The sequence below is a fragment of the Balaenoptera borealis genome, assembly GCF_965194805.1.
Source record: "Balaenoptera borealis genome assembly, chromosome: 8".
NCBI lineage: Eukaryota > Metazoa > Chordata > Mammalia > Artiodactyla > Balaenopteridae > Balaenoptera > Balaenoptera borealis.
Window position 1 is genome coordinate 7,219,575 of NC_138865.1, and position 18,650 is coordinate 7,238,224.

General features: G+C 36.3%; 1 protein-coding gene across 1 annotated transcript in view; it reads right to left on the reverse strand.

The window, feature by feature from the left end:
* Positions 1–18,203, reverse strand: part of GLRA3 (glycine receptor alpha 3) — a 189,581-nt gene extending 171,378 nt beyond the window's left edge. Inside the window, exon 1 of the mRNA XM_082403611.1 lies at positions 17,900–18,203. Coding sequence (XP_082259737.1) covers positions 17,900–17,970 — 71 coding nt within the window. The 5' untranslated portion in view covers positions 17,971–18,203. The remainder of the gene's footprint in view (positions 1–17,899) is intronic.
* Between the last annotated feature and the right edge of the window lie 447 nt (positions 18,204–18,650).

The following is an 18,650-nucleotide window of genomic DNA, read 5'->3' on the forward strand; positions in this document are numbered from 1 at the left end:
TTTTTTTCCAGTTGAAAAATGGTCAGGGAATTTGATCTGACTGTGGAGTACAGCGTGCTCTTGGACAATAAACTTAATAAAAACGTTGAACCATCAACAAAACCAAAATTAGAAAGGTAAAATCTTCTTGGAAGAGTAGACTTTACTTTTCCTTCAGTCAGGAAAGACTCAAGGCACTCTAGGAGTCCCAATGGCAATCGTTCAAAACCCAGAATATGCCCTAATTACATGTTTGTCTTAAAGAATTTTTAGAACTATTTTGCTTAAATGCCATGTCCTCCACATTGCCTTTATTTGCTTGTCTGAGGGGGAAATGATCTCTCCTCCGCTGAATTCTTATAGGCCATTTGGTTCTATCAATCACTGGTTTCCACTGTTGACATGTGAAACTGACATGCCAAGATCTCCTCTGCTAGCTGGAAACGTCAGGGCTGAGGCAGAGGCTATGTCCTATCACTCACCTCATTGGAATTAAATCAACAAATAGCACTAATATACTACTTCGCTGTAATGTCTAGTCTTTCTAGAGCTCAACTTGATAAAGGGTGAATAACCTGAAATTCAGTTCAAGAGCACTTTGTTCTTTATATTCCAAATGTACCTCAACCAGTTTAACTTGTCCAAAAATCACTGAGTGTGGTTTCAGAACTATTTTTCTAATGATAATTAGGAAATGATTACATCAAACCAATGGGGGGAATGTTGATTAAGAATTGTGTTGCTCTCCTGAATCTTATTTGACAAAACACCACTTAGACCTTTAAAATGTGCATAAAACTTTTTTTAAAACACATTCTCTAAATTTCATTTTAATCTATGTGCACTGTACCAAAAATTTCATAAAAATACAGTAAAAATAAGGGGAAAAAAAGCACCATAATCCCACAAGCCAGAAATGAGTGATACAGAAATCATCCTTTTACTTGAGATGTTGAACTGAGTTATATTTACAAAGGAAACAATACAGCAGAAGTAGTACTGCTTTATTTTGATCTAATTGTGCTTGCATGAATGCTTACTCATAAAATGCATTTTTATAAATCCCCAAATCAATAAGATTGAGGGCATAAAAGCATGATATTTTTAAAGCACCAGTCTCTGAGTCTCTGAACCTCAAAAGAAATGTACACAGAATATTAAAGTGGAGCCATGCTAAGGTTTTTTTCTGTAATAATATTGAATCAGCAGAGCACTGACTTATTCAGATTACGGTAGATATTCCCTTTTGTGTGACTACAAATGTTTATGTTAATGTCACCTTTCAATGGAATGTGTTCTGACTTAAGCATATTTGAGTTATTGGACATTTTTCTTCCTGTGGTGCAGGAAGCCCTACATTTGCCTGTTCGTTACATTCCTTTAAGGAGAGAGGAATGGCACAGAAAAAAGAAGGGAATCAAACAATAAAGCAAAAAGAGTTTATAATTGGAAGTGGTAAGGAAAGGTAAATATAGCAGTGAGTATAGTGTTGTTCAATTTCCCTCTAGCGAAAATTAGACTATACATCAAGGTTTTTATTGGATTATATTCTTTTTAAAAATGAAGAGTTTAGCAAGATACAATCAGTGACTGTACATCATACTTAAAGCTAATATTCAGCTGAGGTTCTATACACCCTTCTCCCTCTGCCTCACCTCCATTCTTTCTTCCCCTTTCCACCTTCCTTCTACTTATGTGCCTAAACTATTTTGGGCAAGACATTTACAGTTTCCCAGGAAACAAAAGGATTGTAAAAGCTTCTGGATTATAGAAGTTATTTCCTCTTCCTGTAAGAACATATGTTTTCCTTTAATCAAGCATAACAAAATCTCTGGAGACAATACCTCCTAGGAAAAGACTACCTATTTTCAAGATGCAAAAGAAACGGGTCAGAGATGTGAGTGTACACACCTACACTGCCACACGTGGTGTTCATGTATAGAACCCTGAGAAGAGCAAAAAGTTTGAAAGTGGGTCTCAATCTTATATTTTTTGATGAAACTATTCATAAAAAAAACTTACTGTGATTCTAGCTGAATGAGTCACATTTCACCTTTTAAAGAATGATGTGATTGTTTCTTTTTCTACTGTAGAAGAGTCTAAATCACTGTGCTCTTTTGGAAAAATAAGCAGTTAATTTGAATTAGGTGATGTGGGTTCTACCCCTGACTTTGCCAGCTAAATGAGCGAGGCCTGAATCAAGATCATGTCCTAGGCTTCCTCCCGCTCCTCTGCAGAGCGATGGGGGCTTCTGCTCTCACAGGGCTGGACCGACTCTTCCAAGAAAGCTGGGAGCACAGCCTGCCCGGTACCAGAGGTAATGTAGACTCGGCTCTATTCTGTGTTTTGTAACCGTTACATCAGCCTAAACCTGTCTGCTTCGTTGTTCATCTTTATCTCGACTAATGACCTTGTCTCCTACTTCAAAGAGATAACTGAGCACGCAACTGAATTACAAAATCACGACTCCCGTCTCTACCGCCTGCCACATTCTGCCTCCGGTCCCAGAGAAAGACTTAAGACTTCTGGTTCAAAAGCTACCCTTCAACGACTGCTCTTAAAACTCGTCCTTTTCATCTCATCAGTGACTTTGCCCTTTCTCTTCTGAACCTCTCTTGTGTTTTCCTAAGCATTTCCTAATCTACTGACTTCTTTCTTCCAGGATGTAAGCAAGCTCAAATCTCCTTCCATTGTAAAAACAAAACTAAACAAGCAAATGAAGAACTGCCTGCTGCATCTGTGTCCACTGTTACTTCCTCATGCAGTAGCCTCTTTTAAAAAAGGGAATCTGTATTTTTCTTTAATGCACCATTCAATGTTCTAACATAGTTGTACATGTATTTTTGTACCAAAAGGCTTCTTATAATCTTCCACATTTCTTCTGGTTTGTATGGCATTTGATATTATTGTGTTATTGATCATTCTTTTATTTCCAAAACTTTTCTTTTTGGTTGTATGACGCACTCTGTGTTAGTTCTCATTTTTCTCTTATCATAATCCCCATCCTTTTTTTTTTTTTTTTTGCCAGTACCTCTCCTTCTGCTCATCCCTTAGAAGCTGGTGTTTTTAAGACAGTGCTTTTCAAATCTGAATGTGCTTTATGACTTATCTGCTAGGCTGGATAAAATGCAGATTCCGACTCAGTGAGTCGTGGTGGGATTCAGAGTCTGCAGTTCTAACAACCTCTCAGGTGATGGTTATTCTTCTGGTTAAAGGACCACATTTTGAGCAGCAGTGCCCTCGGCAGGGAAGGACTTTTTGACATCTGCAAGCCCCAGTGGATTACAGGTGTGCTGTGTTAGCCACAGCTCAGCCTGCAGTGTGTGAGATGGGGCAGCTAGAGCCAGGCTTGATGACTGTGAGTCACCAGGCTTATTTGTTTGTACAATGAGATGAAACATCCATGTGTGCTCAAGTACTAAAAAATGTAGGAAAACCTTGCCCCAGAATTCTAGCCATCCAATCTCATCTAGTCCCAGGTCTTGTGTTCTCACCTCTGTGCTGAAGTTTTCCATTAACTGGATATCTCATAGGCATTACATTCACCATACATATCTGGAACCTAACTTATGATACTTTTCTACATGGCTATGCCTCTTCTTTTATGCCCTGTTCTTGTCATGGCACTATTTTTCACCCAGTTACTGAAGGTATAAATATGAGGCTTATCCTAGACCATTCTCTCTTGATCCTCCACATCCAAGCAGCGGACAAGACTTTTTTTTTTTGGTCATTTCTCATATTGCTCCTTTCTCTCCATTTTTGGGATGTCCTATTGCATTGACCGTTTCCTACTCTCCCTGAGGCCAGTTTTTCCCCTCCCCACTGTGAACATACTTTCTAGTAAGTTCTCCATATTGCTTCCTTTTTTTGGATAATAGTTATACTTTATTTGGATACTGGAATATTTATTCTTATCACAAACATTCAACCATTCTGCTTGAATATAAGCAGCATAATGTGTTGTAGAAAAATAATAAATTTCCCCTTTCTCTTGAGAAAAATCAAGGTAATGGTCCCAAGTTGTTTATTTTTCTGCAAATATTAGGATTGAAAAAATAAGAAAAGGAGGATAAAAATAAAAATAATGCTAAACACTGAAAATTAGAAGAGTCAACCATGATGTCTACTATTTAGAATAAGCTGATGTTTAGAAACATTTGAAAAAGTCTTGGAGATTTTCAGAGGTCTTAAGTTTTCTTCAGTGTTTGCAGTAACTTGAACTAACCTGCAAAATTATCAAAGTGTTCCCTTTTTACTGTATAATAATTTGGAAATGATTCATATTATAAAAAAGAAAGATATACAACCCCAATTTTAAAAATTAATATTTGAAAAACAATTAATTTTGGCAAAAAGTAAAAGGTGGTATAGTTGAAACATTTTGAGAAACATTTTTAAATGGAAACTTCTTGGGACTTCCCTGGTGGTCCAGTCATTAGGGCTCGGTGCTTTCACTGCTGTGGCCCCGGGTTCAATCCCTGGTTGGAGAACCAAGATCCCACAAGCTGCGTGGTGTGGCAAAAAAATAAAATAAATAAAATAAAATGGAAACTTCCCTTTATTCTGGAAAATTATATTAAAAATATGACCTACATCCTCTCCAGCCTTGTCTCTCATCCCATGCCTGACATATAATGTAGCTTCCAGCCACACAGAACCAGTTGTGTTTCCTACATTTTTCATGCTGGTTTGTGCATATGTCTTTGCACAGGCAATTGATTCTGCCCAGACCACCTTTGCTTCTCACTTTGACAATTCAATTCAAGGACCACAGCTTTTGAAAAGTTGTCCTGCATCCACGCTGCCCCCCCCACTAACAATTATGTGCCCTCTTGTGCACTCAGTGAATCCTATGTTCTCATTAAAGCAGTTCTCTTTCTCTTACACACACACACACACACACACACACACACACACACACACACGTATTATCACTTTCCTGTGTATCTCTCTAGACAAGTGCTCTCCAAACTTCTATAATTGCCCACTCCAAAACTTTAAAAATATCCAAACATGCACTTCCAATAAATGTATACATTATTACGTATATGCTTGCATGTATACATATTGATAAATACGTTCCTTGACAATATTTCACTCATATATATGCATATTACTAGTAATCCATATATCAAATTTGCCTGAGGCTTATTTTATTTTTATCAATTTTTATTTTTTAAAACATAGTGATTCAATATTTTTATAGATTGTACTTCATTTGTAGCTATTATCAAATATTAGCTCTATTCCGTGTGCTGTACATTACGTCCTTGTATCTTATCCATATTACTTCTTTAGTGATATTTCTGAGACACAATCTGATCATGCTCGTTTCCTACTTGTAATAATTCCCTTTGGCTTCACTTGAAAGACTGAGTTCCATAACGGTGAATGTAAAATATGAGCTGGAGCCTCTGGACCTCCCTTCGCATGCACTTCCAAAAAGCCAAACATGCCACTTCCATTTGCAACTTAGCGGCCAGAACTTGGCCACGTGGACACTCGAAGCTAAGAGTGAAACTGAGAAATCTTTAACTTCTTGGAAATGCCTTTAAAGATAAGCCTCTTCTTCTTTTCTGATAGCTGGAAAGCAGCTATGATTTCTGAAATCAGAGCATCTATCTTAGATCTCAAGGAAGAAATCCTATGTTAAGAATGACAAAACAAGAAGATAGAAAGATCAGTAAACTCCCACTCCAGATGTGGTCTGGTTGCTTCCATGGTTTTTCTTTTTCCTTTTTTTGAAAGAAAAACAAATCTTTCTTAAACCAATATTATTGTGCACTTTCTGTCAGTCACAAATGAACCTAATCTGAACTAACACAGCTATAAAGGGCTAGTCTGTTTATTCCTTGTTTATTTTCCTGCCACTCAACATCTTTCACATCTACCACTACAATGGATTTTAGAAAAAAAAATAGTTTCTTTGAATAAAGGCTACTGATATTAGGTGAAGTGAGAAATTATAGCTGTAATGCTAAGTACATATTTTTTCTTAAGGAGAGATTAGTGCGTTTCTGACTGTGTTCGTTTAAAAAAAAATGTATTCCATAGATGGATACAGCTTTACCCATTACATTTTTAAAGTAGCATGTTAAGTACAATCACTCAGTGTATAGAAAAGCCACCCAGCCCTTCAAAGACAGAGCTGAGATCTGACCCTGAATCTTCTTTCTCTAAATTCCTTCTTGTTTTCACATGTGCACACAAGTGCATGCACAGAGAAGACTGAGGCAAGAAAAGTTAGTTTACAAACCATCTAAAATAAACTAGCTCTTTCCTGTAGAGGTATAAATCTCATCTTCTTTTTACTACTGTATTTTTGAGCTTGAATTTTCATATGTTCCAGGAATTTGAATTTTTTTCATACTGATTAAGCTTTTCCAATGTAATTTTTGCTGTAAGTTGATATATATAACCGTACAAAGACACACAAAGAATGTCATACACTTCGGCCTTTTGAAGTAGAGCAAAATTTTAAGTTTACATATTATTATTTAGGGGGAGATATTTAGGCTACACATAAAACCTAATTCTCTATATAATCTCAGGAGGCACCAACTGAGGTCTGCAGTAGATTCAGTGTCTTTGATGATACGTACCGTATTTAAGATTTGTAGGAAGAAAGAGATAAGCCCAATTTCAGGAATTTAAGTGGGGGGGGGAAGGATTTCATAATCTTTTAAAGGGTTTTAAAGTTGTTAGAAAGAAGCAACATAAGGCAGAAGGGAGATTTCTAATGGTTTTATCCATATAATCCTCTGCTACCTCTATTCTTCCCAATAAATAAAACAAGAGGCAAGAGAAAAACACGGAAGGCACATTTCTTCTTACTAGGCGGTACTATACAAAGTTGGGTCCCTTAGTGTTTTAATAGACTAAAGGTAATTCTCTTCTTAAATAGGAGCAATTTAAGAACTGGTGGAAAATATCATTTAATGCATATTAGAGTGTTTTATTGTTTTATAATAAGAAAGGAATTTATAGAGACAGATTGCTTTTAAGTTTTTCATTACGATTTTATCATGTCATTCTTCTTTCCCTTGTCAGGAATGTAATTGTTTATAAAACTATGAAAAGTCATAAATCTCTCCTTTTCTTGGATTTTTGTTTTATTTGATCTACTAATAATTAAGTTTCAGTATTCAGACTCCGGATACACATTTAAATGATACAAATTAACAAAAATCTATGTATAGTGATATCAACAGAACTAGTGAATACAAAGTAGCTTATGTGAGTATTCTCTTCCCTCATAAGCAAGTGATAACAATGAAATATTTTGTTTAGAAATAGAGAAAACTATTATTGGAATAAATATTTGCTGATGTTTTCTAACACCTACAATAGTCATATAGATTTTCCCCAGGAAGTTAGTTCTAAAACAACATAAAGCATGAATTTATTAGACAGGAAAACGTGGGGGGCCCATGGTAGAGATATTACTATGAAGTTTGCCATACCCTCCATTTCATATGGAGACTGGCCCGTTGCCTTTTCTAAGGATGCTTTTTCTGTCTGAAACACTCTTCCCTCTTTCCTGCCCACTCACATGCCATCAACCGTTCACAGTCCATTTAAATTCCCTGCCTCTTTATAAAAATTTTATACTCCTTTGCATTCCAAAAAAGATATTTTCTTTTCCCAATATTTATAATTGTTACTATTTTGGGGAGTTATTCTTGATTACATTTTCAACAATTGCCAGCAAAAAAGAAATTGTCATTCAGCCACCCTTTATAGAGTCTCTTGGGCTTAAAACGTTAAATGTATGTGAGTTAAACAGATTAAAGGCAAAAACAAATATCCTGTGATATCAATGGTTCTCAGTTTATCTAGGGAATTGGAAACGTGTCAGTGATTCTGATCCCAGAACTGTGAGAGGTGCCATAATAGAAATTCAAACATTATGCCTTGAGAATATGCATTATTTATTTGATTATTATTTAGAATGGTCATTTAATTATGTCGTCTTTTTTCACTGCAGAGATCTTACAAAAAGTAGATAATTAAAAAGTATATGTTGCTTTAAAATATATTTTCTATATATTGTATATATGTATATATATATATTTTATATATACATGAAATAGTTATTTGCTACAACCATTTTTATATTAAGTGCTATTCCCTTTTTCCAATGTTTAAAAGAAGCAGCTATCATGACATGGAAGCTCAGTACTGCTTCATTTCGTAGAGGTGGAGATAGATCCCAGATAGGAACAAGTGAGACATAGGTAAGTAGTGAGGAAACGGAAAAATGTAGAAGAATATTTTCTGTGAAAGAAAAGAGAGATAAGAGGCAAGTGGGTAAATATATTACCACAGACAAATAAAATTGGGAATAAAGAAAAAAAACAAAGCACCAAATCTCTCACTAATTTTCCTCCTAAATGCTAGAAGGAAAGAAAGACAGCGTAGTATTTTTATTTATGCCTAGAATTATTTATTTGAAATTGTAAATCTGCTTTGGGGGGGGAGGGGAAGTGTTTCAGTTCAGAAATGAGTGAGCCCTGTCAGTGTGCAAGACACTCTTTTAAGCCCTGGTGATAGAACTAGAAATATGTCACTGTCCCTGCCCCCCGGGGCTTCACAGTTTGAACTAGAGGCAGTATTCAGGCCACTACCACAGCCCTGGGACATACGCAATAACAAAGGTACTGTATTCCTGGAAGCACAGAGGAGGTATCCTCACCTAGACGTGGGGGAGCTCAGAGAAGGATTCTTCAAGAAGGTAAAGTGAGTTGAGTAGAAATTAGCCAGACAGATAGAATGCATATGGTCCTCCCAGGCATTTGATGGATGGTATTTGAGTGGTTGTTTCATCAACGTTCACATCATTTATCTTCCCCGAAGTCCCCACCTTAAGTATTGTATGGCCAATATGAACCAAACCAAAGCAAAACAAACCAAAGCAAACCAAAACCGAACAGCAAGATAAACATCGTTTTCTGATGATTTGCTGACACCTTACTGCCAATTAATAATCATTCCTACTTTCTTTTCTATTAGTAGCATTTTACTTGTTACTCTATTTTCTTTCAATCAGTTTTTTTGTTTTATGTGGACCATTTTTTTTAAGTCTTTATTGAATTTGTTACAATATTGCTTCTGTTTTATGTTTTCTGGTCGTGAGGCATGTGGGATCTTAACTCTCCCACCAAGGATCGAACCCGCACCCCCTGCACTGGAAGGTTAAGTCTCAACCACTGGACCGCCAGGGAAGTCCCAATCAGTTTTTATTTTAATGGTAACATTACTCTCAGCTTTTTGTACATATCCCTGAACTCCTGAATTGAAGAATATCCAGACCTTATGTCAGTACTAACTGTTGAGATCCTTTCTATAACAACTATAAATTTAACTTTAAAAAGGAATTTGAACTTTTTCATTTATCTTACTTTGAAAACAAAAGAAAGTCAACAGAGTCTAAATCATAGAAAAATAAACTGTAAATGATATTATCTCTAAGATTTTTTTTTTTTAGAGTTTCATGAAATTATGAAAGTCATTGAACAGTGATGTTGGTAGAGGCAGCTGTGATTTGAAATTTATTGATGGAAGCCTAGTGGCTTCTGGGAAACTTATGTATTTACAGAAAAAGATGTCACTAAAGTTTCCTAATGCTTTCAGGATTAAATTATCTTAAACGGTGTCAATAGATAAATGATTGCTTTACTTCTAGGTCATGACTCCAAACAATGAAACTATACAACTAGAGTCTAAGTATCATAAAAAGTAGCAACCTTTACACCATGCATTCTCAAGAGGGGTGCTATCACCCCAAGGAGGGTGGGTGAGAGTTTTATCTTGGGGGGTGAAAAATCTTATTCTTCTTACATATAAAGCACAGATCTATCTCTATCTCTATGTATCTATGGCTATATACCACACATGAGCAAATATACAATGTACTGTGATATTACAATTTCATGCAGGCAATTAGAAAAAAAAAAGTCTAAAAATATCTTTAAAGGGCTCCTTAGGAGGCAATGATGGGGAAAACAGGTTGAGAAATAATGCATTATACAATAGAAATTTCAATTTCTCATGGTGATAAGGAGGAACAAATCTATCACTTTTCCACTGGGAGCTGCCAATTTATGTCTGTTTTACAACTTCTCAGAGCCGGTAACATCTTCTGAGGCGATTTATTTGATCTTATAGCCTTTATGATATCTTGAACACAAGATTCCTTTTCCACTCCAAGTAATAGCACACATTGAAATAAAATTCAAATCTAGAGTTATAGATAGATAAACAGAGATGACAGGCAGGTAGGTGTCATCTCAGTGCTGATCTGTTGTTTATCGAGCATCTACTCCACACATGACATTGAATTAAATATTATGGCAGTAAAACAAGATCAGAAACAATCCTATCCTCATGGGAGTTACAATCAAGAAGGAGAGGCAAGACTTGCATGAAAATCTAAAACACACATTTGAAGGTGATGTCACATGTCCCCCCCTCTACGGTGGCATATTATAGAAAGTTGAGATTCTGCTTCTCCAGCACTTTGCACACTGCCTGGAAATGCAGTCATTGCTCCATAGACTTTTATAAAGTTACAAAGAGATTCAGGTAGACTGCTACAGGCACCCTGCAACTGGAGCATACAAGCTTCATGCATGGAGCAACCACATGGAAAATATTATCAATCCAAACTGTGTCTCAAATAAAAACCACACTCTCCACAAGCAGGATGGTCATTTTTTTTTTTTTTTTTTAAAGAATTATTTATTTATTTATTTTTGGCTGTGTTGGGTCTTTGTTTCTGTGCGAGGGCTTTCTCTAGTTGTGGCAAGCGGGGGCCACTCTTCATCATGGTGCGCGGGCCTCTCACTATCGCGGCCTCTCCTGTTGCGGAGCACAAGCTCCAGACGCGCAGGCTCAGCTACCGTGGCTCACGGGCCTAGTTGCTCCGCGGCATGTGGGATCTTCCCAGACCAGGGCTCGAACCCGTGTCCCCTGCATTGGCAGGCAGATTCTCAACCACTGCGCCACCAGGGAAGCCCAGGATGGTCATTTTAAGTGAAGAAGCAAGCATAAAAAAAAAGGAAAAAAATACAGAAACAAATACTTGGGGAGGGGCAGCACATGTGCCCAAAGGAAGTTTCCTATGTCCAGGAGAAAACAGAATGACATTTTGTTTTTTATTCATTAAAATTGTTTGGTAAATATTTTCCTTTTCAGGTAAAAAGGTCCTTATTGCTGGAAATTTTAATGTTTACAGGATGACTACCTGTTATAGATATTTTTGAGAGATTTTCAAATTTAGGTACAATATTGGATGGACTAGTTACCTCTAATGTAAGCCCAACCATCCCATATTGGCAATGTTTGTAAAGTAGTATCAGAAATATCTCAGGGTCTATAAATCCTAATTGGTTATTTTTGTCAGTGTGCAAATTTTGCATGTACTCCTAGAGAATGCTTCATCATTTGCATTGGAAGTTATTCCATGCAATAAACTATCTCAGAGGATGTTAATAACCTTTCCATTTTACGCTATTCTTAATTGTACCACTGAGGTTACTGCTTCTGTGCATCAAATTGTCTGAGAGGTACTGGTAATACCTCCTCCTAAAAACATCTCTAGTACGGAGATTCTGAAAGAATTTCAGAAATGCACTGTAACGGAGCTGCTTTTTTTAATTTAATTTAATTTTATTTTTTGCTATTGCTTCCTCTTCTGACAACACCTGAGGATTTCAAACTCTGTTTCCTAAAATGTGTGTGGTTGCCATGCAGTTGTTAGAATAGCTTCATTTTCTGGGGTGGAAGAGCTCACTCTATTCACACACTTTCTGTTTGTTACTAAACAGTTGGTCCTGTCTTAGAATGCCTGCCTTCACTCCAGAACCAGTTCTCGAAGCTGACTCACTTATCTCTCTTCTTGATGCATTTTTCCGACAAGACAAAACTACAGCTTTCTTCTAGTGCAGAAAGACAAACCACCCATGTTTCAAAATGGACATCTGCATACACAGGAGTTCATTTTCAATAAATACAGTTAATCCAAGTATAAGGCTAATCATTTGGCGAGGAGTTTAAGAGACAGGTTTGGTGGGAAAGTCAAGGAGGATTCATCCAATATGCTTCATGTAGTAAGGAAAAGTTAAAGATGCATCTTCTTCAAAAGAATCCCAAAATAATTCCCTAAAAGTCTCCTGAGAAAACTTAAGTTTTTAATCATCCATGATTGTGGACTAGTTTATGAATTAGTTGAAATTAGAGCATTCAAAGGCTATATAGAAAAGGGATAGATATACGCTATTGATCAGAGCAAGTCCTTGGGATCGACAGTATAAAATTATGATAAATCTATGACTTTGTCACTTGTTTATGACCAGTCGCACCTCCACAGTTTAGCACAGGACTCTCTCTGAGTACGACTCTGTGCCCTGCTCTAAATGTTCTACCTTCATCTCATATAAATATTTTTTCTGTTTTTCGTTCTTTGCGCACAGTGTGATCACCTTTGTAACAGTTTAACTGTTCAGTCTACAGTTCAAGCATTGTCTCTGTGTTCTCAGCTGACAGCAGGATACCCAGATCTACTGCTACCATCTCAAACTCAAAACCCCGAAAACCAAGTTCACTGTCCCCTTTTCTTCCAACAATCCAAATCCTCCACCTGATTTTCTTTCTTTAAAGAGATCATATTTTGATGAAAAATTCAAACATGATCTCCAAACTCTAAAACAAGCAGGTTGTCTTTTTCTTCTAGTAGTCTTGTCATTGTTGTCTGTTTACATAGTTTTTTACTATTACTGATGATTATTAGCAATCTTATGATTAATTGTAATTTTGAGGTAAACTCTACCTCTGAAAGAAAGGGATTTATAGATATTTTGAGCCAAGTTACCAGACCATTCCTATAATGAAAACTATCCAGTTATAATTAAATTATTTGCTCCTAAATTTCATCCATATTCCATTATGAAAGGGAGCTGCAACTCCACATTTCGGCTGGTTTATTATTGTAGTCAGCTCAATAGTTGTTGCTAGCAGAATATGATTTTAAACCATAAATTGGAAATCTTTCAACTGAATTTGACCGTCACCATTCCCTTAGCATGTTATAGGCTTGTATCGTTCCTACTGCATAGAATATTTTCTTTATATCTTATTTCTGCCCATTGAACAAGCATCTTATAAGATCCAGCACAAGTACCAACCCTCTGGGGAACTTCCCTATTTCACATTGCCTAAAACATTGCTGTTTCTGTTTTTCTTTTGTCACTTGGCCCTTTGTATTTTCTTTCCTGCTAGACTCTAAGTTCCATGATGAGAAAGGTGATAATTTCCCTATCATCCATAGCCAAACTGTACCTAGCACAAACATGTGTGCACAGAATGTGATGATGAAATCTTGTTGAATTGCTTAACATTACACATTAAACACATATTTGGTGATTGACTTGCCTCAGTACATAGTTGTGTGATCAAGGGAGAGAAAAATTACATACAAGAGGAAATATTTAAAAGCTGTTTCCTGAATCTGCAGAGCAAACTGCTTGAGGCATTGACTAGAGAACTGGGCCACGATCCTTCTATACTTAGGAAAGCGTATGATTATTTATAGATACAAAGGGAAGAAGCATGTATTATGTGTAGCATAATTTAAAAACACTATGTAGAATCCTGCTACAGTACCTACATACAAGAAATCATCATAAAAATGACTATTCCCTGAAGTACATTTTTCTTCAAAATCTTACATAAGAAAATAGACCCAACATTAAAAAGAATTTTCCCCATCCTCCAAAACGTACCAAAAGCAAGAAACAAGAAATTCTATGCCAAAATGTTTTTCTTAGGCTTTGAAGTAAATCAAGAAAACATTTTGTTTGTGATTATCATAAAGTATGAAATTCATACATTCAGTGTTTTGATACAATATACCATAATTTATTCAAATAGCAAGTCTGTGTTGGTATCAAACTATAAAGATGAAAAACAAAATTGAATGTTGTGAAAATAATTAATTTAGATGAAATATTTTTGGCAGTTCTCTTGCTTTTGGAATTTGTTCTGTAAGCTCTTCATAATCATCACTTATTTACATTTCAAAGAAAGCTGAACACTGGTGTTTTGTTCTTTATTTTATTAGTATGAGAAGTAGAATCCAAAAGCCATAGGAAATTTTTTTCAAAAAACAGCAATATCTGAGCAAAATGTGAAAATTTTAAATACTTCACTACCAGGAAATTTATAGACTTCTAATGTCTGTGTCTGACTTGTATTTATTAAAAGAATTCGCCTCTTTAATAAGTCCCCTTTAAATATTACATTTCTAATACCTGATGTATTCTGAAAATGAATACTCCTAATTATACTATAGTAGTAAATTTTTTTTTCTGCTGTTTTTGCCTTAATAAAACTCATTTACTGGGGTTTCCCTCGTGGCGCAGTGGTTAAGAATCTGCCTGCCAATGTAGGGGACACAGGTTCGAGCCCTGGTCCAGGAAGATCCCACATGCCACGGAGCAACTAAGCCCATGCGCCACAAGTACTGAGCCTGTGTGCCACAACTACTGAAGCCCACACGCCTAGAGCCCGAGCTCTGCAACAAGAGAAGCCACCGCAATGAGAAGCTCGCATATAGCAATGAAGGGTAACCCCTGCTCGCCGCAACTAGAGAAAGCCCACACGCAGCATCGAAGACCCAACGCAGCCAAAAATAAATAAATAAATAATAAAGTGGTACTGACTTGTAGAATCTCTGTGGGGAGAGAAACATCCTAATTAAAAAAAAAAAACTCATTTACTAAAATGTAGAAATTATGCCAAGATAGAAACTAAAATATCATCTGTGGGCTTGCAATAATAGTCTACAAAAGTGCTATAAATTTTTATAATAATATTGCACTGATCAAATTTTGTACTAGTAATAGCAATAGGAACTCTCATATATTACTGATAGGAGTTTAACTAGGTACAACTACCTTAGAAAACTTGCAGTATCTACTAAAGCTAACCATACTCATATCCACCCTATATTCTAGCAATTCCTCTGCCTAGTGAAACTCTTGGACCCAACTCATATAGTCCCCAAAATGCACGTATTCACATGTATTCACCAAAAAAAGGCATGATCAAGGAGGTTCATAGCAGCACTAGCCAAAACCTAAAAAAATACCCAAATATTCCTCAGTAGGACAATGGGTAGATTGTGATGTCTTCATATAATGGAATACCATACAGAAATGAGAATAAACGAGCTATTGCTACATGCTATTAACACAGATAAATCACATGTTTCATAAAAATAAAGCAGACTCAAATAAGTATTTATATAAAGTTCAAAAGCAGGAAAAACTTTTAGTGTCGCATAAGTCAGGATAGAGATGATTTTGGGGCAAGGTAGTGCTTGGGAAAAGATATGGTGGTAAGAGGGGGCAGGGTGAATGCTCGTGTGTTGCTGACAATTCTACTTCTTGATCCGTGGTCTCTTGACATGGTGTGTTACCTTTGTGCCACTTTATTTGGAACTTTATTGTTTGCGCATTTTTCTGTGTGCATTTATATGTCAATAAAAAAATTTAAAACCTTAAACCTATGAAAAACACGCTTCTACTAGTATGTTATTTAATTAAAACTTCACATATGGTTTCTGGTTCTTGTTCTTACTTCCAAATTTCCCTGGAAATAATATTTTTAAATTAAAAATATATATTTATGAATTTAAACAAAAATACTTTTTTGACTTTATTTTTTCCTTTACATGTTTCCTTTTTTGCTCAATACCTCACGAATAGGCTTAGCGAACAAAAAATAGTCTCCATAAAGAAACCGTATTTTGCAAGATATTTCCAGTACAGGGAGCTTCACTTTCTAAAGGAAATTTCTATAGAAAATTTTCCTTCAAGGACCATCACTGAAAAATAAAAATACTTAATTTTTTTATGTATGATTAAAGTTCTTCATAGAGTGATGAGCTACTCTCATCTAAGACCAGTCTAAGATAGAGAAAACTTTTCTTCGATTTGTGAAAGAAAAAAGAAAAACTTGATGAAGAATATATGTATCACCAAAACTTCTATATTGGGTATGTCTTTTTCAAGTGATTACATTTTTAGACTATTCATAAAAAGCATTTTAAACTAAATTATTTAATATTAATGAAGATAAATTCTTTCTAAGAATATATTATAGGGGCTTCCCTGGTGGCGCAGTGGTTGAGAATCTGCCTGCTAATGCAGGGAACAGTTCGAGTCCTGGTCTGGGAGGATCCCACATGCCGCGGAGCAACTAGGCCCGTGAGCTACAACTACTGAGCCTGCGCGTCTGGAGCCTGTGCTCCGCAACAAGACAGGCCGCGATAGTGAGAGGCCCGCGCACCGCGATGAAGAGTGGCCCCCGCTTGCCGCAACTAGAGAAAGCCCTCGCACAGAAACGAAGACCCAACACAGCGATAAATAAATAAATAAACAAAAATTTAAAAAATATATATATATTATAACAAATATCATGGTGATTTGCCATTATACAAATTTGACCTCATCGATCAAAATATTTTAGTTATTAACATTAAACTTCCTAAATCTAAGTATCTATCAACTAAGCTCTTCTGATTTCTTTGAAAAAAATAAATATGTGTATTATCTAAGATATTAAGAAATAATTATGGTAAAATAATCAATTTATCTTATGACATGAATTTTGTACTCCTTTCCATACAATTTACATAAATGTAATAGCTCTACATTCTTTGCTTTGATCACTACGTATGAAATTTCTAACAATTGTAAAGTTACAAAAATTGACTGTCATTAAAATATTTTTCACTGAAAATATTCTGATTTACAATGGTTTCAACACCTTACTTCAGAAAAAATCGATAATTTCAGAAATATAATAACCTTCACAACTAGTTCCTGTTACTAAAGGTAGTTATTATGGGATACGATATGTTTTTCTAACGTGCCTAACGATGAAAACTTGACATAGCAACCCAGGAAAGAATATTTACATACTTCAAATGGAAATCATTATACACATAACTTAGTTACTCTCATAATTTGATTTCAATCTTCTTGAAAGTCTTGTGAGCCATAAAATGGAAATTTTAAGGTAATTATAATAGTAAAGTAAAATTTATATTGTTGGTTCAAAACTCCATATGAGCAGTATCTTGCTTATATATTGTTTGATGAAGAATGGGGGTTAAATTACTTGATCTTGTGTTTAGTCTCTCTTCTAATTAAAAAGAAAAAAAAGAAAGCCTACCAAATATGACTGGATATGATAAGAAAATGACACATCATAGAACAATTTTACCATTCAATAGGTTTCTTATTACTTTCTCCAAAATAATTATTCTTGGCATAGAACATATCTGGTGATTTATTTATTATTTTGCCTCCATGAACCAGGCTCTTTAGAAAATAGTACTTGCAAGGCCTTTATTATTTTATTCATTTGAACTTAACCTCTAGATATATCAACAATGTTCAGAATATCTCTGATCACTAAATGTTTATGTTCTAGATTTTTTTTTGTCTTTTAAAAAGTAAGTAATGTTCCATTTCTAATTACTAAATGTTTTGTAACTTTCAAAAAAGAGAGCAACACCCAGAATTTATAATTCACTTAGAAAAAAGAAACACTTAAAGCAATTTGAGAAGGAAGACCTAGGCTTTGGAAATATTTTTTTGCTAGGGTAACCTCAGCTGCAAATAATATAAGATGCCAGTTACTAAAATACATTAATTAGTGAAAACACAGCAAAGTTACATGTTGTAGAGGTCTCAAGAGATAGACTGCTAGATACCTTTAGATAGAAAACAATACGATTTAAGGGACACTTTCAACAAGTCAACTTCGAGTTACATTCTCGGTTTCATCCATGACAAGTAGTTGCAAGGCTTGAATGAGTTCTCCAACTGTTACATACAAGTGGACTCACCTGAGTAGCAGTGCTGCTTCCCAGAAGTAAAATCCCGAAACTAACGTCCGAAAGTGTCTCACGTAGGCCATGATACGGAGGGAAAGACTCACGACTCTGAAATGAGTCTTAGCCAAGGCATGGGGAAGGAGAAAGCCAGGAATGAGAGTGTGCAGTCTAACTGCGTGTGGTGTTGGTGGAGAGCAACGCCTGTAAAGCTTCAGCACCTGAGACAGCTCCCCGCGATCCGCGGAGACCCTCTCTTTCAAACACTTGAAATTCCCTTTCGACCCCTTCTCTGAGCAGGAGCTGAAGGGAGATTCACAGGATTACACATGTGCAGGTGATTTATACAGTGACAGCGGAATAACGGATGAGATGAGAAGTCTGAGGTGCCTAGGTTCTGGGCAGCAGTTCACGGGAGCTCTAGCGGCAAAAGAAGAATGCTAGTCCTTTCCTGACTCAGACCCACGACTGGAGAAAGAAGAGCAACAGCGGGAGCAAGGATGCGTCTGCACCTGCTCCAAGCGCCGCCCGCCCGAATCCCACTGTCCACCTTTGGGTAAACCCCGGGCCACTAGCGTGCCAAAGGGAAGCGGGGGCGGGGCCAGACGACACGGTCTTGCCAGCCAATCACAACCGCACAGCGGGGCAGAGTGACAGGCCACTCATGACGGTAGGCGGTGCTTAGCTCGCCAGGCTTTAAAAAAAAAAAAAAAAAAAAAAAAAAAAAAAAAACGTTGAGTAACTGGTGCAGAGCCTAAACCGCAAC